Source organism: Anabrus simplex, chromosome 8, assembly GCF_040414725.1.
Source record: "Anabrus simplex isolate iqAnaSimp1 chromosome 8, ASM4041472v1, whole genome shotgun sequence".
Taxonomy (NCBI): domain Eukaryota; kingdom Metazoa; phylum Arthropoda; class Insecta; order Orthoptera; family Tettigoniidae; genus Anabrus; species Anabrus simplex.
The window spans coordinates 201,376,989-201,400,245 of NC_090272.1; the positions used below are offsets into that span (position 1 = coordinate 201,376,989).

Consider the following 23,257-nt stretch of genomic DNA (forward strand, 5'->3'; position numbering starts at 1 on the left):
CAAGAAGCGAGAATGTAGGAAACGTTGTGTAATACCTGCTAAGTTCTTTGAAACAATGTGTCCAGAGAGATGACATGTAAAACAAAACGGGACAGGTCTTTAGGGGTTTGTTCTGGATCTTATATGCGGACAAATCCTAAAGAAATTAAAGCTACAAAGAATAAAATTAAAACCTTAAGTGGCAATAATCTCCCTATGAAACCATATTCACTAGGCAAAAGAATCAATGTTGAATGTTGGGGAAAAGTGTGGTACTTTTACTTTAGAGATTTGAAATAAAGACTTGTGTTAGGTATTACTGACATATTTTATTTTAAAAGTAGTATCAAACAAAAATAACAATCACAATTCTCCTGAAATAGGAGACACTCTGAGCACACGCTCGTTTGGTTACATAAGTGCTGGGGCATTTAGGAAATATTTTATTTTAATGCAAAAATAAGAAAATAAAAAAGACTAAAGTTTTGCAAATAATGGCCATACATTTCCATTATGTGAGGTATAATAGTTGGATAAATTTAGCAACACTTTTCTGAACACTGCATACAGGATAGTTCCAGGTTTTTCTTTTATATCCATCTGCAAACTTCGGTCACTCTCAGCACACAGAAATATGACTCTTCCTTTTGGCCTATGTCTAGGCTATTAGTAAAGCAGTAAGGTAAGTCAATGAATAACATTCAAAATGTATTCAATTTGAGATCTTTTCATTGCTTTAATCTTAGAATAATTTTATAAGTATGTCCATACCTTCCACTCTCTTTTAAAGTGAGAAATAAAATCAACGAATGAAGAAATGAGAGAGAGAGATAAAAAAAGGAACGAAGAAGAAATAGTTGCACCTTATGTAACAAAGACTTAAAACTAGCACCGGCAACACAATCCAAGTTAGTTCATTCAGTCAGATACTTTACACAACAATAAAATAAGTGGCAGTATCAAACAGCAGCAATCAGGAATGCTGGTGTTAATTTTAAGTATTCTATCGCTGGCTTTTCTGCTATTTTCTTACATGTACAAGAGCCTGCTACTGAAAACTTAGATAAAAAAACAAAACACAAAAATCAAACATAGTCTGTACTCAGTAAAGATCACATCACATGTACATCATTGTCTTCTGTTCAGCCAGTTGTCCAAACGTTTGAAAATATTGTTCTGCACCTCCCATATGGATAGGCCCTCACTCGTTTTGAAAGCTCAACCAGCAAACACCAAATCTTTAAAAAAAATTTATCATTAACAAAACTTGCAGCTACTGATGAGAAATGTACTTCATTTATATCTTGGACAAAGCTGGGAAGAGGAGAGGAAAGGGTAAACAATATCGAATTAAAACACTGCAAAATATTTCACACAATGTTGTTTTGATTACAAGTATTTAAATGTACTCGGAATACTCTTTTAATGCTCAGGAAGTATTTTTCCTTATTTTCTTCATTCTTCGTTTCTGAGAGTTCTCGTATTTTTTATGTAGTTTCTTCATTTTGTAAATTAATATTAACAAAAAGCTAGTCACATTATACACCACTAAGTGTTTTATTTCCTTACGATTACAGTTGCTTTCAATGATTTGTGAGTGAAATGTACGGGTGAAATCATCATTCATTCATTAATTGCTCATTATGCAACGTTAAGTTTGCGTCTATACAATGTCCCATTAACACAGCCTTTTCCAGCCCCCCCTCCTCTACTCATACTTCACTACTGGCATTCACAGGGAAAGAAATCTCATTACATTCAACCATTAGTCACAGCACAAAACACAAGTGTCCACAACAAGAAGAGACAAAGAAACATAAAAAGTGAATTCGGCAGTGTATTTTATTTTCACATAGTTACGGATTATTAACCTATCCAATCGAGACGACTCACTTAAACGAAAGAAGAGAAGAGGAAGAATATACACATGAGAAGAGAGGCTCCGACACTTCCACACACATCGCTAATAAATAACTTTTAATACTTTTCTTACGACAATGATCCCCCACACAATTGAAATGAAGTCAAGATTATGCAGCAGATAAATAAAAAAATTGTCCAGTGGTTCCATAAATTAAGTACAGCCACTGCTACCACTGTTCTACGAATTTTGAAAGCTTATCCTGAGGTGCCATTGCGCTGGCGTCACTAAGGTCGAAGGGCCTTGCCCCTAGTTCGCCGCACCGGAGACGGGTGGCAAGGCATACTGCCCGCACCTCCATACCTCCATGAGAGCTAATTATAATTTAATTTGTTATGCCCATACAAAATACCATACTCATTGGTTATATATATATACATACATACAACCTGTGTCTGAAAAGTTCAGTGAATGGTCGCCTAGTATGTAAACCGTGCTAGTTCGGACGATGCGCTTACACATATGCATTGAGATACATGATGCCAAGTGCCCCCTATCGGTCAACTCAACACAGTTAAACGGAACTGAACGCTGCAACACATCGCAAGGAGTCATTGTGAAGACTCGTGTCATTGCACAATGGAGTGCAACACGGGGCAACGCGTTAACATTAAGTTTTGCTTCCACCTAGGCAAAACGACAACGGAAACACACGCAATGTTAGTGCAAGTTTACACGCTCAAGCAGTGAGTAAAAAGTGCATTTATTACTAGTTTAAACGCTTTTGAGATTGAAAAGAAAGTGTTGAGGACGAGGCGCGTTCGGGCCGACCAACCACAAGCACATCTCCAGACAACATTGAACGAGTGCGACAGATGCTTGCGAATGATCGGCGACTGTCCTTACGAATGGTAGCCCTGAAAGGCCACCAGTTCAACAGTGTAGCTGGTATCCAACAACAGATGACAAGGGTTCTCCGGGAGATTCCAAAAGAAGCGTGTGCTACCAGCTTCTAGCAGCTTCACAATCGATGTCAAAAGTGTGTTGTAGCTAACGGAGATTACTTTGAAGGCCAGTAAAGGAATTTTGTGTGTAACTTACGTTGTCTTTATTTCATGAGACCATTCAACAAACTTTTCAGACACAGGTTGTATATATGAAGTACATTCCTCATCGGTAGCTGAAAGTTTAGTTAATGATCAAAACTTTTTTTTTTTAAATTTAGTATTTGCTGGTCGACCTTTTAAAACAAGTGTGGGCCCTTCCCTATGGGAGGTGCAGAACAATATTTTTAAAAGTTTGGACAAGTGGCTGAACAGAAAATAATGATGTACATGTGATGAGGTCCTCACTAAGTACAGACTGCATTTGATTTTTTTTTTTTTTTTTGTTCTACTGTTTCAGTAGCAGTAGCCCCACTCCCAGGCAACTGCGACAGCATCATCTCGGAGCTACCTGCCAGATCCTGCTGATGGTGCGCAAGCAAGTGCGTAGGCGTCACGTGAGGAGGCTGCGGGTGGTGAGGAGGAGAAGAAACTGGTCGCCCACACAGAGACTGCACCGGCTAGTTTCTGGGCGAAGGTACCGGCCGGGGGGATGGGTTCGGTTGAGGCGATCAGATGGGAGGTGGAGATCGTCCTGCCTGCATCAGCTGCTGTTGTTGCTGCACAGAGATCCCACCCGGTGGCCCCATCATCATGCTTCCTCCGGCCACATCCTGAGGGGACGGAACTGGTGGCGGTGTAGGCTTCAGGCCCGGATGCTGCTGCTGCTACAGGACCTAAGTGCCAGGTTGTCCTCCAACAATGTACTGCGCCTGGTCGGGGTTGATGCCACCTACACGACAGCTAACCAGGTGCTGCTGGCAGCCGGCTCCTGGCAGCCTCTGGGGCTATCCATAAGGAGGAGCTGGGGGCAGCTGTTAGAAAGTAGCCCGATGTTGCTGCTGGTTGTACAATATAACTATTTATAATAGTTTATTTAAATCCGCCTTGATCAATACACTCATTAAATGAAAGAAACATTATTTATTAAACCATACATGTTTCGGGAAATCTCAACCATTCCCTTCATCAGTGGTTAGATCAAAGAATAACAGTTGCTGCTGGTGTCGCTGCATGGCTATTATTTGCTGTTGTTTGTACCACTGTTGTCTGAATACTTTGAGAAGACACACCCAGCCCAGCATTGTCCTGCTGATTTAATATTGCCTGCATTTGCATCCTTCCTTGCTGCTGCTGCTGAGACATGATGTGCTGCAGCTGTTGATGCTGTGGCCACTGACCCTGAAGCATTCACTCACCTCGATTCCGAGCCTGAGCCACCTGCGTCTCTTGGTACAGTTGCCGCTGTTTTATGAATTTCGCTATTAACTGTGCGTTACTTTTCAAAATGTGTAATATTTGTTGTTGCTGTTTGGGAGAGTTGGAGGAGTTGAAAATATGCAGAAGCTGCAGACAGGCAGCTTTCAGGACCTTGTTACTGCCAGCGGCCCCTACTACACATAGTGGTGCCTGCTACACCGGCGATGGGCCCGCTCTAATGTGAGAAGGCACGATGCCTAACGGTTGCTGCGCCTGCTGTGGAGGGACCTGGAGGGGTTGCTGTTGTTGAATCATGTTTGGTGATTGTTGCTTCAAGTCTGGATTCGTTTGCAGAGTGGGATTCGATGGATACCTGCAACCAAACAAAGGTTTTTTTTAACCTATCATTCTCCATTGTTGATTCAGCCCAAATTTATCTCAAAAGTCATTACCAATATTTTTGTGCACAAATTCAGACAAGTTTTGAAATGTGTTCAACCTTTTATAGGGAGCGTGCAAGGCCGCTCTTAGCGCCTCTTGCAGAAGAAATCGGTAACATTTTGGTGATCTTGTCTTGAGCGTTCAGTTTAGGCTGTGTAACTGTGGGTGTGAAATTGTGGTGGTGGTGGTGGTAGTAGTAGTAGTAGTAGTAGTAGTAGTAGTGTATCAAAATGCATAAATCAAATAGAAACTGTTGTGCAGTGAACTGCCACAACAAACAAAGAAATACGCATGGAAAAGGAATTACATTTCACACATTTCCTGGTCGTCCATAGGAATCGGGCAGATTCAGGAAGTGGATTTCAGCTGTGGGAAGGATAAAAAGTACAGTAGGCTACCTTATTTCATTTGTGACGTAAATCACACATTTCAAACATACTACGTATGCCAAGTCAAGAACACATTCATTTAAGTACACTTTGAAATGTTACATTTCATTTCAATTGTGCATTGCAGCAGGTTCGTATGTTTACATTCATGTCCTTCCATAATAATAATAATAATAATAATAATAATAATAATAATAATAATAATAATAATAATAATAATAATAATAATAATAATAATGTTTCCCTGAATTTCAGTGCAGATGGAACTCCATCGGAACCCACCAAATGCTCTGTCATTTGCAGTGAACATTTTTTTTTTTTTTTTGGTTTTAAGAGCGAGTAAACGAATGATATGCTCAAATATACATACGTCTTCTAATCAGGAAACTCGTGAATTTATTGTTAAAAATTAGTGTGTGAAAAACTACATAAGTCGGTGCAAGCAGCATTTGAGACTGAAGCAACGACTTCCGAATGCACTTGTGTTTTAGCGGGAATGATGTAGGCACACAGTGCAACTCAAGCACAGTACCTCTAAGTATTTCGGAAAAGGTGGATAAAAGTTGGGGTCCTAACACCCCCTCTGGACATATGCAGAGGATTTCATGGATACCAGAGCATAAAAAGTGAGGCACAGTTGAAGGATTTAACAAGTGTTTCATTTGAAACATTCAGTTTTTTACTTTATTTCTTTTGTTTCCAAGTGTCTGTAAATACAAGTAATAACAATGTTTGCTTACTCTTTTTAATGAAAATTAAATTGGACCTTTGCTTCCTTGGCAGTCATATTTGGTGTACATCAGACTGCTGCTGCGCGAATATTTTTTACTGCTCTCGGAGTAGTCAAGAAACGCACTTCTAATTTAATTTTCTGGCCTAGCAAACTATCCGTGCAAAATACTTTGCCTCACGCTCTTAAAACATATTATCCTGATGCACAAGTTTTAATAGATTGCACAGAAATGAAATCAAAAACGCCAGCAAGAATAGATGAGAGACGTTACATGTATCCTTCGTACAAGTCCTGTTATACAATTAAATTTTTATTAGCTGTGGCCCCAAATGGAACTATTGCTGTTGTTTCCCCTTGTTATGGTGGAAGAACTAGTGATACTTTTATTGTTAACAATTCAGGCTTCCTAAATCTTTTGAGTAAAGGGGACGTTATATTAGCCGACAAGTGATTCCTAGGTTTTAAAACACAGTCACCTCATTCTTTACTTGTTGTGCCGCCTTTTCTTCACAATGGGAGATTTACAGAAGAAGAAGTGTTACAAACTCTGAGTGTAGCAAGTGTGCGAATTCATGTCGAAAGATGCATACAGAGGGTGAACATTTTCAAAATCTTGAAAAATATTCTGTATATCAGCGACATTGTTTACGTAGCTTGTGTGCTGGCAAATTTCTTGCCACCAATAATAAAGAACGTAGAACTGTAACCCCTCGGCATAATCCACTCGTATAAATCTATCTTATCAGAACTTCGCTCAGCAACATGGCGTGTTATCTACTTATTCCAACTGAATTCCTGTTTATTTGCTTACCGGATGCTGCCTGTCAATAGGTTGTCAAAGGCACTGTCAATTTCACCGAAAAATCTCACTCGTGAAATTTTGAATTTTCACAGATTCATAGATAGGAGGTAGTTACAATATTGTTATTAACTTCGCCCTGTGACAACAATATCAGGTTTAAATGTATTTTTATATGTACAGCATTACAACTTCCATACCACTACTTCATATTTATCTTGACGACAAGATGCAACAATATTTTTTGCCGTAACTATGAAGCAAGTCTTCCAGCGGAACGCACTCTCACCATATTAATTCTCAGAACTCCGCCAGAGCGCTCTGTTACTAGTACCGTACACGCTCCCTATTGGTTGAAAAGGCATTGCTGTGAAGTAGGATGTTACGGTTGATTTAATTCTGAAACATGCATATACTCCGCACTGCTTTACTTTTAAATTGATATTGGGCAGATTTTGGCTCTTCTGGTGGTTATGCGCTGAAACATAGACAGCCAACCAATCCCAAGCCACCATTCATATTGACTTATATCAGCAGACTGAAATCTCAAAACCTAGTTGCCAACTCTAATATTTACATTCACCACGTGATTAACCTATCTCGCTCAGTGTGTATGGTATTTGGTACGGTTCGTGATCTTTTGCATTTTTCTTAATTAGTGCTTTTCACATTAGTCTTTATCTTAGAAGTAGCTTGGTGGAAAGTGGTGCAGGTAATCGAACTGTGTACAGTATGCCGTAGTTTATAGTTTAGCATAGCATAAGTTAGTATAATACTGGTTTAATAGTTCAATGTACAAAATGGCTGTAGTTTTATTTACGCCCATGTCCTTAGTTCGTACATGTTTAGCACGTCTCAGTGTAACTCAGTGACTCTGAGATCAGTGGAATGTTCCTTTTATACACCATAACCTCGTTCCTGTGCCAGCCTTTGCGGTGAGTGATGTGTTATTTCCTCATTCTTCTTTTATTCTTAATATTGTATTCTTTTTTGAGTGTCGGATGTTGTTAGTCGGTGTAGTTTTTGTGAATTAATTTTCAATCCTGATTCATTAGCTTTTCTGAATATGAAATTACCACATTTACGTGAATAATCCCCGCACATCTATATATATAAAATAACTTGTCCTGACTGACTGACTGACTCATCATCGCCGAGCCAAAACTACTGGACATAATGAAATTTTGGGGATATATTCATATTAAGATATAGGTGATCGCTAAGAGAGGATTTTTGGATATTCCGTCGCTAAGGGGGTGAAAAGGGGGTAAAATTTTAAAAAGAGTGTATCTATATCTCAAAACTTTCAAAGTTTACAGATGTAAAAATTGGTATTTAGAATCTTCTTTCAAAATAAGGATACACGTATTTTTTTGTTTTCTGAAAACCCCAATAGGAGGGGTGAAAAAGGGTGAAAATGGGGAAAAATGGGTTGAATGCCTTCAATCAGGATACCGGTACTTATATCTCAGAAACTGAAGGTATTACAGACCTGAAAATTGGTACTTTTGAGCTCTTTTAAAAATAAAGAAACACGTATTTTTTTGTTTTTGGAAAATCCAATTAATGGGAGGGTGAAAAGGGGTGAATTTTTAAAATGAGTGAATCTATATCTCCAAACTTTTTAAGTTTGCAGATGTAAAAACTGGTATTTAGAATCTTCATTAAAAATAAAGAAACACGCATTTTTTTGTTTTCGGAAAAATCGCAATAGGAGGAGTGAAAAAGGGTGGAAAAAAGATTGAATGCCTTTAATGAGGCTACTTATATCTCAGAAACTGAAGATATTACAGACCTGAAAATCGGTGTTTGGGGTTTCCTTTAAAAAGAAAGAAACACGTATTTTTTTGTTTCTGGAAAATCCAATTAAGGGAGGGGGTGAAAAGGGGGCGATGTTTTAAAATTTGTGTATCTATATCTCAAAACTTTTAAAGTTTATAGATGTAAAAATTGGTATTTAGAATCTCCTTTAAAAATAAAGAAACACGTATTCTTTTGTTTTCGGAAAATCCCAATAGGAAGGGTGTAAAAGGGTGAATAATGGGTTGAATGCCTTTAACGAGGCTACTTATATTTCAGAACCTGAAGATATTACAGACCTGAAAATTGGTATTTGGGATCTACTTTAAAAGTAAAGAAACACGTATTTTTCGTTTTTGGAAAATCCAAATATATTGGGAGTGAAAAAAGGGGGGGGGGGGTGAAATTTTTAAAATGAGTGGGTCTACATCTTAAAACTTTAAAATTTACAGATGTAAAAATTGGTGGTTAGAATCTCCTCTAAAAATAAAGGAACACATATTTTTTTTGTTTCCTGTAAATCCTAATAGAAGGGGTGTAAAAGGGTGAAAAATGGGTTGAATGCCTTTAATGAGGCTACATATATGTCAGAAACGAAAGATATTACAGAACTGAAAATTTGTATATGGGATCTCCTTTAAAAATAAAGAAACACGTATTTTTTAGTTTTTGGAAAATCCAATTAATGGCGGTTAAACAGGAGGGACAAATTGGGGTGAATTTTTTGAAAGACTATATCTACAGAATATCTTGGAAACGTAAAATGTTACAGACGTAAAAAGTGGGTGTTTGGAATCTCCTGTAAATGTAAAGAAACATAGGTGATTTGTTTTTGGAAACTCCACTTAAGGGGAACTCCAAAGGGGTGAAATTTAAAAATGAGAATTTTTACAGTATATCTAAAAAAACTTAACATGTTACAGAAGTGAAAAATGGTATTTTTTTATCTCTATTAAACATAAAGAAACGTGTATTTTTAGTTTTCAGAAATATCACTTGGGAGGAGGGGGGGGGGGGGGTAAAAGTGTCTGAAAATGGTGTTGAATTCTTTTAATTAGGCTACTGATATAGCAAAAATGAAGATGTTACAGACGTGAAATTTGATATTTTCAATCTGCTTTAAAAGTAAAGAAACACGTATTCTCTTAAAATCCAATGAAGCGGGGGGGGGGGTGTTGAAAGAATTGAAAAATTAATTGGCTTAATTGTATGAGAATACATACATCTAATAAAAACTAAAGTTGTTACAGACGTGAAAATTCGTATTTGGATCTCCTTTAAAAACAAAGAAAAACGCGTTTTGGGCGGGAAACCATCCTGGAGGGCGGGAGTGTAAATGAGTTGAATTCCTTTCATGAGGACACATAAATCAAAAACTGAAGAAGTTAGAGTCATGATAATGGGTATTTAGAAGATCCTTTACTATTAAAGAAACAAGTATTTTTTGCGGGAAAGTTCACTTGGGGGTGGGGGGGGGAGTAGTGTGAAATGAAGTGAAAAAAGTAAATTACTTTTATGGGGATACTTATATCTGAAAACTGAAGGTAATAGATGTAAACATTGGTGTTTGGAATCTCCCTTAAACATAAAGAAACAAGCCTTTTTTTAATTTTTTTTTTTTGGGGGGGGGGGGGGGGTGGCGGCAAATAAACTTAACGGCGGTGGGGTGTAGAAGGAGGTGAGATCAATTGATTTTACTGTTATTAATGTTCTTATAAGGATCCTCCGTTGCTCAGGCGGCACCGTGCCGGCCTCTCACAGCTGGGTTCCGTGGTTCAAATCCCAGTCACTCCATGTGACATTCGTGCTGGACAAAACGGAGGCGGGACAGGTTTTTCTCCGGATACTCCGGTTTTCCCTGTCATCAGTCATTCCAGCAACACATAATAATAATAATAATAATAATAATAATAATAATAATAATAATAATAATAATAATAATGTTTCGGACCGTCGTCAAATGTGCGGACCGCGCTGGTAATGGCTCCTGGACGGGCAATGACTAAGAATGCAGTCCGGCCGCGGTTTCAGTGCCGCCAAGGCACCCAATATGACACCACTCCGGATCTCCTGAAGGATTTTATCCATATTAAAAATGATTAAAGGAAAAGATGGCAAAGATTTACGGACCCAACTGACCAGGAGGAATACCTGAGCCTAGCCCGGGAAGTACGAAATTGATTGCTGGAAAGGAAGATTGAAAAATGGGAGGAAACGTGCTGTGAAATAATAGAAAACGAGTCAGATCGCGAATTTCGGCGGATTATATATCTAAAACAATAAGCATTCAATTATAAATTTCAGTATAATACCGTAGCGAAGCACGGGTATCTTGCTAGTCTATATATATAAAATAAGAGTTTTGTCTGTACCTTGCTCAGAATTTGAAAAGAATGGTACTTATGTATCGATCATGTCCACAGTAACAAGGAAATGCACTTTTTACTTTTCCGTAATTTCTGTCTGTCTGTCTGTATGTACACGCATCACTAAAAAAAGGCTAAAGAGAATTTAGTACATGCATCACTAAAAAAAAAGGCTAAAGAGAATTTAATGAAAATCGGTATGCAAAGTCGGGGAATAAGTCGCTGCAATCTAGGCCATAAATAATTTTATTTACACTGATGGAAATGGTAGTTTAGGGGAAGGCCTAAAATTTAATTTATAAATATTTATGTTATTAGTTTCTATCGTAATAAAAATTGGTATGCAATGTTGGAGAATAAATCGCTACAATATAGGCTATAAATAATTTTATTCACGCTGGATGAAATGGTAGTTTAGGGGAAGGTCAAACATTTTATTCTTAAATATTTACGTTATGAGTGATCCTATCTCAATGAAAATTGGTATGCTTAGTCAGAGAGTGAGCCACTATAATCAAGGCTATGAATCATTTTATTCATGCTGAGCAAAATGGTAGTTTATGGGAAGGCCTAAAATTTAATTCTCAAATATTGGTATTATTAGTGGTCGTATCGGTAAATACTACATAACCAAAGTTATACAGAATTAAATTTATGACCATTTATGTCTTATACATTTTTACCTTACCGGCCATGATAACACAGATATTCATGAATTTGTAATTTTGTTGCTAAGTCCATATCAACGCCGAACCATGAGAAAATGTGTTAACAGAATTTAGTAAAAATCGGTATATAGAGTCGGGGAATAAGAAACAACAGTCTAAGCTATAAACAAATTTATTCACACTGGATGAAATGGTAGTTTAGGGGAAGGCACCTAAAATTTAATTTTTGGTCCTATCGAAAAGTATTACTTAACAAAAGTTATAGAGAACACAATTTCCTATAATTTATGCTTTATTCAGTTTTACCGTACTGACTATGGTAAGAGTGGTATTTCAGATTCGGAAGAAAACTAAATGTGAAGGCCTACAATATCGAAAGCGCATAACATTGATCAATAATAACATTTCATTTACCATTGTTTGTTGTGATGTTCTTTGTCTTTTATGCTGCCTCTTAACTCCGATAGATGTCCGACTCGTTGGCTGAATGGTCAGTGTACTGGCCTTCGGTTCAGAGGGTCCCGGGTTCGATTCCCGGCCGGGTCGGGGATTTTAACCTTAATTGGTTAATTCCAATGGCACGGGGGCTGGGTGTATGTGTTGTCTTCATCATCATTTCATCCTCATCACGATGCGCAGGTCACCTACAGGTGTCAAATAGAAAGACCTGCACCTGGCGAGCCGAACCCGTCCTGGGATATCCCGGCACTAAAAGCCATACGACATTTCATACTCCGATAGATGGGATTACTGCTGCGTACTGAGTACAACAGTCTGATTGAATATTGGCAGGATACAGTTGGGAGAGTTAGAAAACTTTCTTCTTTACCATGCCATTCCTCTGGTTCATCCATTTTCTCATACAGCTGGTACGTAACACACGGATTCATCATAGTATTCCAGCTATTCGATCCCTACTCTGATGCGCTGTTTTGAATGAGCAGTGTGCATACTTAAGGCAGAGGCTCACGTAGTAGTAGTAGTAGTAGTAGTAGTAGTAGTAGTAGTAGTAGTAGTAGTACTAGTAGTAGTAGTAGTCGTAGTATGCCTGGTCAAGAATAACAATTTAGGCCTATTCCAAATTATAGCACCACAATTCACTAAATAACTCAAAAGTCAACCCTGAAAACAGCCGTTTCTCAAGAAAAGCTTCTTCCTCCTCACTTTTATTAAATTCTACATTCATTTTATTCCAAATTAGCAGTGAAGAAGGGGTTTCTCCTCTGGCTTGGAGAAAAAATTTGCCTCCAAGTCAGATAGATTTTTCCGCCGCCAGGGTAGTGAATTAAGGTTTTCCGACTCATCGGGTACTGCTAGGAAACAGATTAGTAAAAGGGCATAGTTTTTGCCCTGGGAGTCTCCACTATTCGACCACCTCCCCACCGGAAAAAACCCGAAGAGTGTTCACGGATCACGGCTGTCTGCGTCTTTGATCATTCCAGCTCAGGAATTTTACACTGTTAGTCGGCAGCATTATAAGTGAGAAAATGTGTGGGTTTTCATTTGATCGAGTATTTCATATGAAGGCATTGCATTTAATAGCGCCATTCCTACTGATGTCATTGTAATGACGTATGTTCATTTCAGTTGGGAAAACCACTAAGAGAGTCTTTCTGAGGATTTAAAAATGTAGGTGGAGAGTGAGTGTCTACCATTATAATGAAAACTCTCCAATCTGACTGTGACTGATGGTAGGCAAGTGGGCCTACCATTACAATGAAAATTACCTATATTAGTCTTCATATGAGAAAATACGTTTGGTGACTTCCCCGTTGCGTGTCTAGGTTAACGTTAAAAGTGCTATGAAATTCAATACAATCTTGCTCACAACGCGTAGATCGCCTAACCTAGAATTCTTTATACAATGTAAAATTCTGTAGCGAAGCACGGGTATATCAGCTAGTTTTGAATAAAAATTTGAGGCATGAAACTGAGGTGCAGGTTTTATTTGCATCAATGTTGGCAACACGCTCCTGGCTCACCTAGTTTTCGATACTGGGTGTACAGTTATGCTTTATGTAACCGCAGCTGGAAGAAAACTCCCCCATATGTCATATTTAAACGGAAAACAATTCAGACTTATTTTAAAACTGCCGTTACATTTCAAAAAATAGTATTTTGACAGTAATTTAAATTCAAAATTTCTCAGTGACACGATACAATGAGTCTTCCGGAACATGCAGGAGTAGCTTTCCACACTTTCACTCGCTTCAGTGTGTTGACAGTTTGTTTCATAGCTGCTAAGTTTGAGTGAAATCGTTATTCTTTTGTATTCAGGGTGTTAAGGAATGTCACAGTATCACATAACAGGCAGTGTGCGAAGAAGTACAGTCTATGAACACTGCTGATTCTCTTTAGCAATATCGACAGTTGGCGAAAAAACATGGTTCATAATTATAATCAATTCGTTCACAAAAAACAATATTGTCAATGCCCATGAAACTGCATTTTTTTATGCCTAGCCCAAACAGACTTTTTAAAAGGAGATGGGTCACTGTACTGTGCTGCAATGCAGACTGAATCGAAAAACTTCCTCCCCTGGTCACAGGAAAGAGTTCAATAAGCTACGATGTTTTAAGGGCATCGAGTACTTTCTGTGCAAATACAAGGTGTCTAAAAATGCATACGGTACAGTAATCCAATGAACAAAGTACTTGCACACGGGAGCCAGCATAGACTTCTCGTCTTTGAATATATTTTTTTTCTTTTGTTGTGTGAGGTTGTGAGCGAGTTATCCAAGTGCATTATTTGAATACTGTAAACGCACCTTGTTGGATACATTTTGGAAATAGTTCTTTACCATTGCATTTGAAAGGTTTAAACTGTGAATCAAAGTTAATTGCATGCAGTAACTGATCTTAGAATATTTTTTGACGCAGCAAAGATTGGCATTTCTGAACTACGAGTTGGCGGTTAATTCGAAATTACGTAATTTGAAGTCTGATTTTTGCGTCCCAACAACTTCAAATTAACGGTTTTACCATATCACAAAACTAACATCTGAGTTCGCCAGTGTGTCTGTTTCAAGTGTTTACATTGCAAGAAAAAGAATTATCCAGCACCAGTCATGTTAATATCCACATAAAGAAAAGACTGCATGTGAAAAGTGTTTTAGATGGGGTGTGTAACGAATTTGTAAGCAATTTAGGGGAGGACACTAGTGATGCAAGAGACAAAGAATCTTTTAATCTACAGGGAATCGAGCGTGTGGTGATTATTTGCATAAATACGGCATTTTATGAAGGCTGTTTACTGCGGTGTTGCATCAGTTGTTATCGTGGCAGTAGCGTGCTGGCAACAGAGGTAAGGCGATGCCCATATTTTTGCAAAACATCAATTTAGAAGTAAAGCCATGCAGAATATAATTTGCGTTTATTAGTTCTACACCTTCCACATGATTCTTCATCTTTTCTGTTTGATTTTATATTAACTCTTCAGCAAACAGTCTAAATTATTTCAATATTAATTGGGAGGATATTAGATAGCTTCTCAATTGGTATCACAAGGCTAAGCAAATCCTGTTCCAGTCCCCAGTCTATAATTAAAATCCTCGGACTGGACAGGAATCGAACACGGGGCCTGGCAGTAAGATGCAGGAATGTTACCCCTACCCCATTAACACCAGGAAATCCTAAAAATACATGAACTAACAGCTGGAGACTTATCTGTCTAAATGTGCACAGTCTATAACAGTTGTACTACAGCACAATAAATACCTTGGAGTCTACTGGTCCATGGGAATAATATGTAGTCCTCCGACACTGGGCCCCATCTGGATGGTTCTTTGCATCTGCGACGGTGGTATCACCTGTGGTTGGCCAACAAGAACCCCAGGAGGATTTACTTTGCCATAGCCTACTTCAGCATGTGGAGCTTGTTGTCGCACTGCCTCTTCCTGCAATTGTCACACACAACATAAAACAATATATTCAATGCCTCAACAATTCATACACTACAGTACAGTGGAACCTTGGATTGCGAGCATAATTCGTTCCGGCAACATGCTTGTAATTCAAAACGTTCATACATCAAAGCAAATTTTCCCACAAGAAACAATTGAAACGCGGATGATTCGTCCATAACACAAAAATATTTATTTGTATAACATTTCTAAAACAAAATATAATGTAAAACAAATTAAACTGCACTTTATCTTACATTAGAATCATTGTTGGTGTTAGGGAGACAAGAGATGACATGAAAAGAGTTACTGTGTAACATGAATTTCACTAACGGAATCACTGCTATCTGTTGGCTCACTGGAATTGTTTTCTTTTCATGCAACTTTAATGAGGAACCTGTCCAATGACTGATTTTTTAAATATCTTTTCGAGGATTTCATGAAAATGTGACATTGGATTGTCACTGAACAGATTCATCGTTCGCACTGCTACAGCCTTAATCTGATGGTGGTCTTCTACAAAATTTTGCACTTCTCCTGAATCTCAGCTGAAGTGAGAGATTCCACTGACTTTTCCTCCTCCTCTTCCCCGGACGAGATCTCCTCCTGTTGTTCGTGATGCAGGTCCATCAGTTCGTTGGTGGTCAGTTCCTGGTTATGTTCTTCCACTAGCTCTTGAATGTCCACATCGTTCACCTCCAGCCCTGTGGTCTTCACGAAGGACAAAATTTCATCAACAATCAGCGGCTCACTGTCACCAACACTCCCCTCAGCCACATCCAAGAGCACAGTCAGGCCACAGCTTTCCATAAGCAGAAGTGAGAGTTCTCTTGGTGACCCCATCCCAAGATTTATCGATGATCTTCAGGCAGTTCATGATGTGGAAATGATATTTCCTAAACTCTTGGAGGGTCAGGAATGTTCCTTTGGTTACTTTGAAGCATCACTGAAAGAGTGCTCTGGTGTATAGCTTCTTGAAGTTCGAAATGACTTGATCTACAGGCTGGAGTAGCAGAGTAGTGTTGGGAGGAAGGAACTTAAACCTTAATGAACTTGAATTCCTCCGGTAAATCATCCTCCAGGCCTGGAGGATGAGCAAGAGCACTGTCCATAACCAGCAAGACTTTGAGCGGCAGATTATTTTCTGAAAGGTACACTACAAGATCAAAGACCTTGTTCATCCATTCAATGAAGAAAATTCGAGTGACCCGAGCCTTAGTGTTGGACCTCCACATAACATTTAACTGGCTATTCTGCACCTTGCATTTCTTGAAGGCTCATGGTATTCTTTTGGGTTGGCAACAATTCGGCGTGAAGGGACTGCTTATCATTATTCAGTTATTTTAACTGATTTTGGATTGTGTGTGTTGTGAACACAGGTTTTCTTGATTGTGAACATATCATTTGTGTATATTTCAGACAAACAGATATGGAATGTCAAGTTGAGAAAACTGAGCGTTTTCGACGTATTTTACTCTTTGATTTTAACCGAGGATCCAGTGCAGCAGGAGCTGCGAGAACTATTTGTCAAGTGTACGGGAATGAAGCAATTGCTGAAAGAGCAGCACAAAAAGGGTTTTCCCGCTTTCGAGCAGGACGGTTTGACATGTCTGATGATCCACATTCTGGAAAACCTTCAGATTTTGACGAAAATCGCTTGAACGAGTTGCTTCATGAGAATCCTCGTTAAACAATGCACGAAATGGCACAAGTTTTTTAACGTGATCAGTCAACTATTGTATGCCATTTTCATTCGATGGGTAAGGTATAGAAATTGAAGACAAAGATAACAACCAGGCTTATTGCTCCATGATAATGCTCGTCCATATACAGCGCAATTGAACAAAAGTGTGTTTGCTGAACTTGACTGGAAACCTCTTCCTCATCCTTCATATTTCCCCTGACCTTGCTCCCTCAGATTTCCATATTTTCCGCTCTCTTCTAACCTAATTCAGGGGCAAGTGATTTCTGATGAAGCTCCTCTTGACCAATGGCTAACAGATTTCTTCCAGTCAAAACCCGAACCGTTCTACAGGCAAGGCACTGAACGTTGGCAGAAGGTCATAGAGAGTGGAGGTGAATACATCAATGAGTGATTGTGATTTATAGTAAATGACAGTGACAGGAAAATTAAATATAAGAACTGCACCAACTTATACAGTGACCCAATAGTATCCAAAATATGTTCTTAAATATGTCTTAATGAGACTCCGATGGTTCCAGCCCCTCTGGTATCCTTAATAGCTGGAGAATTCCGGTCTTGAAATAGAATACAGAGACAAGGGTATACTTATGAAAAAGAAACCAATTGTTGGAATTGCCAAGGATAAAAAATGTGAGCAGGTGACATGTAAGTAGAACATACCGTCGAACATAAAAAATATGTAGGCCTATCTGCAAATATGCCAGAATATGCATTTAATTATAAAAATGTCAAAAATATGTAAATAAATAAAACATATTTAAATAAAATTTAAGCACAGAATTATCTGAGCCTTAATTATAACACTATACTCATAATTTACCTCTTTTAAAATATAAATAAGTTGCATAAGGTAAAATATTTTGATTTTCTCACCGGATGATCCAAAACTTGTCTTATCCAAAATACAAATTTACTTTATTAATGTTCTCAATTTTTCAATAAGACCCTCTGACCTTGGACATGAATGCATGCTGCATTACAATTAACTAAGCACGACTTACACTACAAAGTTACACATTTTTGGCTTTTCCTGAAAAATCTCTTACGGTGGGTAACGCAGGTTTTGGAACAGACCGCTTCATATACCCTGCTTTCTTTCACCTGTGTTCAAAGTTTACAAAGAGAAGAAATCTCCATGTGCTATAAGAGAGATTGCAGGTTATGAAGTTGCACTGGATCTGCAAGCTTGTAAAATCAAGTAGTGTATTTGTTACAACTGAATGGGTGCTTGCAAAAACAGGCTAACCAACAAATTTAAAACAATAATTATCTGCTGCCATCTACTGCAGAAGATTAAAACTATCTTCTGTGAGTTGGGATGAGATACAAAGCCTTTAATTTTATGCTATTTTAGTGAAACTAACTTTGTTATTGCTAAATTGGGCTAACAGATTTTTACACAGTATCTAGTTCCTGGTCAGACATATCTTCCCTGCAAGAAGGATTTTAGGCTGATTGAAAAGAGAAAAAAAAAAGGACTGTTTCCAGTGTTTTTGTGCCAGTTAAATGGATGGATTTAGTAAAGAGAGCTAGAGTAAAAAAGCCATTTCAAGTAGTAAAAATGATAGTGATAAAATTGTGAGCACAAACATTGCTAAAAAAGAAGTAACAAAGAGAATGGTATCTGCAGATAAGCAGAGAGTACTAAATAGTAAAGTTTCAACATACTATTAAAAAACATAAGTAATTTTTAAAATAAGCATACAGTACTTTTGAGGAATATGATGTGTTGATTGAGATTAACAAAAGGAACAGAATTGGTGGTTGACCATCACTTGCTGGTAATTGAACTGCCACAAAAGTACAAACATACATGGCCAATAAAGCCAGCAAAGTTTAAGGACTTGCTTGAACTACTTCAATATGTCCTTCTGATATATCTGAGAACTGGCAATGGCAATGAAGTTGTTGACGAATCAGTCTACAATGCGTTAGAATATATGATCCATATAACTGATGATTGCCCCATGAAAGAAAGTTGACATAAAAATAAATTTGCAGCACCTTATATTTAATTTACAGTACATAAAACACTTTTTTGCATTGTATGATCATAAAATAAAGGTTGCTTACCAATCCAAGATAAAATATTATCTATAGCTAAGTCAGTGGAAAAATCATTTCTCTTCAATTTTTGATCATCCTATTTTTCCAAGCACCTTTCATTTTTAAACCATTTGCATCATTTGACGAACTGTGGTCAAGCACATTGTTTTGGCACATGAATCAAATGACGAGCTCAGCTCGCAATGATGCAGTGCCTTGCTTACCTTCATATATTAGATTCCCTTTGCAATATTGTTTCTAATAATACAACTAAGGAATTAGAGGAATGTACTGTTGGTAAACAATACTGTCTGTATTTCAGTGTGACAGTGGGATTGTTGAAAATAACAGTTTATTTTCATCAGTGTTCAGTATTCATTATGCAGTAGAACCAACTTCCCAGTGCTGACGAGAGATTGAAAGCACTTGTAAACATTGTTCGAGTGACAGTTAAAGTTACTGAAGCGAACAGAGCATTGAAGAAAGTGCCGCACCAAGTTCTTCCAAGCACGTGCAGCTGGTGACACTAAAGAACCGTAGTGACTGGAAGTGGAAGAACAAATACAATAATCCTGACATTTATCCATTCCGCGGATACATCTGTGTTACAGAAATATAAAAAGTTAATGGCTTTAGAGTACATGAATCTGCTCTTTTTGAATTTTTTTTTTTTTTTCAAATGAAACATTTGTATCACAGCCAGCAGACACTTAAGGAATAAAGAATAGGTAAGTCATGAATGAGAAATTTGAGTGAATTATCTGTATTAGTTATTTCATGCATGTTTTTGTGTGATAGGTATGCTCAAACTACAGGCAGGCAAATTAAATCCAATTCCACAGTCAACAATATGGCCATTTATTATGAAAAATGGGTAAATACAATTCTATTATATGGTTTAAAGTTGGTACATTGAGATAAAATTATGAAAAAAAAATACATATTTTAGTGGATTTTTCCCTTGACATTTGCAAAAATTGGTGTAACTCTGTTCTCTTAGCCTGTTTTTGCAAGCACCCATTCAACTGTTCTGGTTCATTAAGTATGAAGAGACAGCACCACTACACATGCAATTATGCTCCACAGTGTCTACCAGATTACCCACAAGCTGGAATACCAGACTTTTCATTTACTGATAATATTCATAATAACGTGTTAATAACTTGATATAACATTGCTTACCTGCTTGACTACCTGAAGAACATTTGCCGGTGGTGTCTGTGTTCCAGGTTTCAGACCGATGCCAGGTTGATGAGATGGAATCCCCACCACCATGCCACCTGCTCCTTGGGGCCCACCTATCACGCTCGCAGTACTAACGGCACCACTAGCAAGGACTCCAGGCGCCGAGTTGCCTGGCAGCCCGCTCATGGGCACACTGGTACCAGTATTCATCACCGGCATCCGTCGTCTCAACAGCTGTGCTTGATGTACCCTTTGTTTAAACTGCCGTAGCTTCAACGCCTGCTTGACTGTTAAGCAGAATGGCACAGGACACTTCGTTTTCTGCACAGCAAGCAAGTAAAGGGATGAGAGACTCTGCTTTCTAGAAACCGATCTTCCTTAATGATAATGAAACTCATCATATATTAAAAACAGAAAGAAAACAGAAACAGTGTAGAATAGCTGAACTAATTTTACACAGAGAAAGGACTGTTTATTTTATGCTAAACTGAACCAACTGACATTAAAGCCTGCCGTATGTAGGATAAGCTTGGTAGTACCAGGCTTCACATTCTAAAGTCTACTAACATAAGTAGTAGTTTGTTCTTTTTCTTTTGCCTATGTTACATCCCATGGGGCGAAGTACCGTATTTATTTGCATATCAACCGTACCCTTAATTTTTTGATTGTATCAACAGTACCCTTAATTTTTTGATTGAATATTTGCATACATTTTTGTGCAGATTAAGAGGTGCACATCCAATTAGTGGTCTTGTTACAAGAATCTGCATCTGCAGTAACAAATGGAAAGGGCCACTGTTGTGCACAGTCTGAACTCAATCTTGCAGTAAATATTTGTCATGGGGAAAGTTAACATTTACACAGCTTCATTCAAGCTAAAGTGGTGAAATTTGCGGAAGAAAATGGTAACAGAGCAGCAGGCCGTGAGTTTTCCGTTCACAAAAAGTGAGAAATTGGAAAAGTGGCTTGTTGTGGCCCTAAGCAGGGCAAGGTCCCAAGTATGAAGCATTACTGGAATGGGTGAGAGAGATATAGAACAGTATGGAACAGTGGTTGCAGTGTCTCGTGAAATGTTACAACTAAATGCATTGGAAATTGCACAATCCCACGATATTCTGGGATACATATTCAAGGCAAGTTGCGGGTGTGTTTCTCTGTTTATGCGGCGCAATAACCTGTCATCGCGGCGGAAAAAGTATTTGTGCCAAAAAATGTCTAACGGCTGCTCCAATAAAATTACAGAGTTTCACAGATATGTGATCAGGTTAAAGCAGCCTTAAAGCTCATTATCATGTCTACAATTACAGGCCGTGAAAGCATCAATCTAAAGTAAACAGTTTTTTATTATGTCGAAAACAATTATATTAAAGGGCAACGTAGTGGACGAGGCAGGCGGCAACCACTTTTTCTTCCTCATAATTGGAATTGCTATGACTGATGTCTTCAAAACCTTTACAGACCACTAACACACGTGAGCTATGGCTTCGAAAATTGAATACATTAGCATTTGTAGGAAGATCCCACCATTCTTTCTCCTAGAATTTTTGCAACGTGAAGTAGCAGAAATGGACAGAGATACTGAGCATCTAGAAACTGGACATTCCACATCGGGGAGGGGACACAACCTTGGGATTGAGACACACATTATTTGCATGGTTGGAAATTACCCGCAGGTTAAAGAAGATGGAAATATTACGAACTAACTTCGAGCCTTTTCAAAACAGGGTTCACTTTTTATGGAACGAGATAGCTACCAGAACAAAATGTTTAGCCAATCAGGTATCCCAATGGTATCCCACTAAACCAGGAGAAATCTTAAGTTATTTTGCTTTATGCGTTCTCATAGCTCAAGTTCAGTCCTACTGATCCATCTGAGGTCTATGCAGACACTCCATCTTTCTTCAAAGTCATGAATCTTAAAAGGTGCAAAAGTTTCTAAATTTATTTCCTCAGGGTGCACTTCATCATCCCATCAAACACAGATATGATTAAAAGTCAGTACGTTGTGAATTACATTTAAAAAAACTTAGCTAGAACCACTTTACAATGAAAATAATGGTATACAAACATGCTCAGCACATTAAAATTAGGATAACAATGAGTTAACCAGCCTAAAATTAAAATAACTTGCCGTATTTTGGTTTTCGTGATGAAACTGAGCCATTGCTCTACAACATACAATGTCAATTACATTCCTCAACTTCTTAGACATTAGACGTGGTGCCGAATACTTCTGAAGCTAAGTTATAATTATTGCCCAAATTTTTATGTACAATCAAAGTGCAAAATATTTACATTAAAATGTAGCAAATATTAGTGACATATGTTATATTCACAAAATATGTAATTAAATATGTCACATTCATAAAATATGTAGCAGTACTAATGCATTAAATTAGTGAAAAATGTTTGTATATTCCTTGTATTATGACTTATGGTTATGATATGGACAAATACACTGTTTTAAGTAACTCCATATTTTACGACAAAGTTAGCGTTGTTGCTTTAGATTATTTTCATAGTTTTTAACTTGGACAGTTGAATACAGTTACTTATTAAACAATCAAATTAAAGATATATTCAAAATATTTCAAATATTTAAAAAATGTTATGTACTGTAAATCACAGATTATATTACACAATTTAATTTTACAACTAATTTCCTGCTGCCCTCCTGCCCTGAAAAAGAAATAATAAACATTACTAAATAAAATTAATGTAGAATCTGTCTTTAAACCTCACTATTAACCACTCAAGCTGGTTCGACATGTACGTATACGGAGTGGTTTGACGTATATAGTAAAACCTCGAATATCTGTTCTAATGCCTGGGAAGGAGTGAACGGTTAATTAAAAATTAAAAAAAAAACTAATAATCCATACTGGTAATTTTAATGGACTTTAAAGTACATAAAATACATACCGTATAACCTTAAAATGCAGTGCATTAAACCCTCTTTAAAACCAAAATGTAGTAAAAGCTACAATACATACTAAATATTCACCTAAATTACCAGCAGACCATAAATAATTAATTTACCTGGTGTCATTTAAGCTGCTTTAAAACAATCTGTTACTTTTT

The 23,257-nt window shown here is 37.7% G+C and overlaps 1 protein-coding gene across 1 annotated transcript in view; it reads right to left on the minus strand.

Moving 5' to 3' along the window:
- Positions 1-3,943: 3,943 nt before the first annotated feature.
- The window catches only part of LOC136878978 (CREB-binding protein), a 43,029-nt gene continuing 23,715 nt past the window's right edge, over positions 3,944-23,257 (minus strand). The window contains exons 3-5 of the mRNA XM_067152636.2: positions 20,174-20,497; positions 15,056-15,234; positions 3,944-4,516 (exon numbers count right to left, since the gene is read on the minus strand). Coding sequence (XP_067008737.1) covers positions 15,064-15,234; positions 20,174-20,497 — 495 coding nt within the window. The 3' untranslated portion in view covers positions 3,944-4,516; positions 15,056-15,063. The remainder of the gene's footprint in view (positions 4,517-15,055; positions 15,235-20,173; positions 20,498-23,257) is intronic.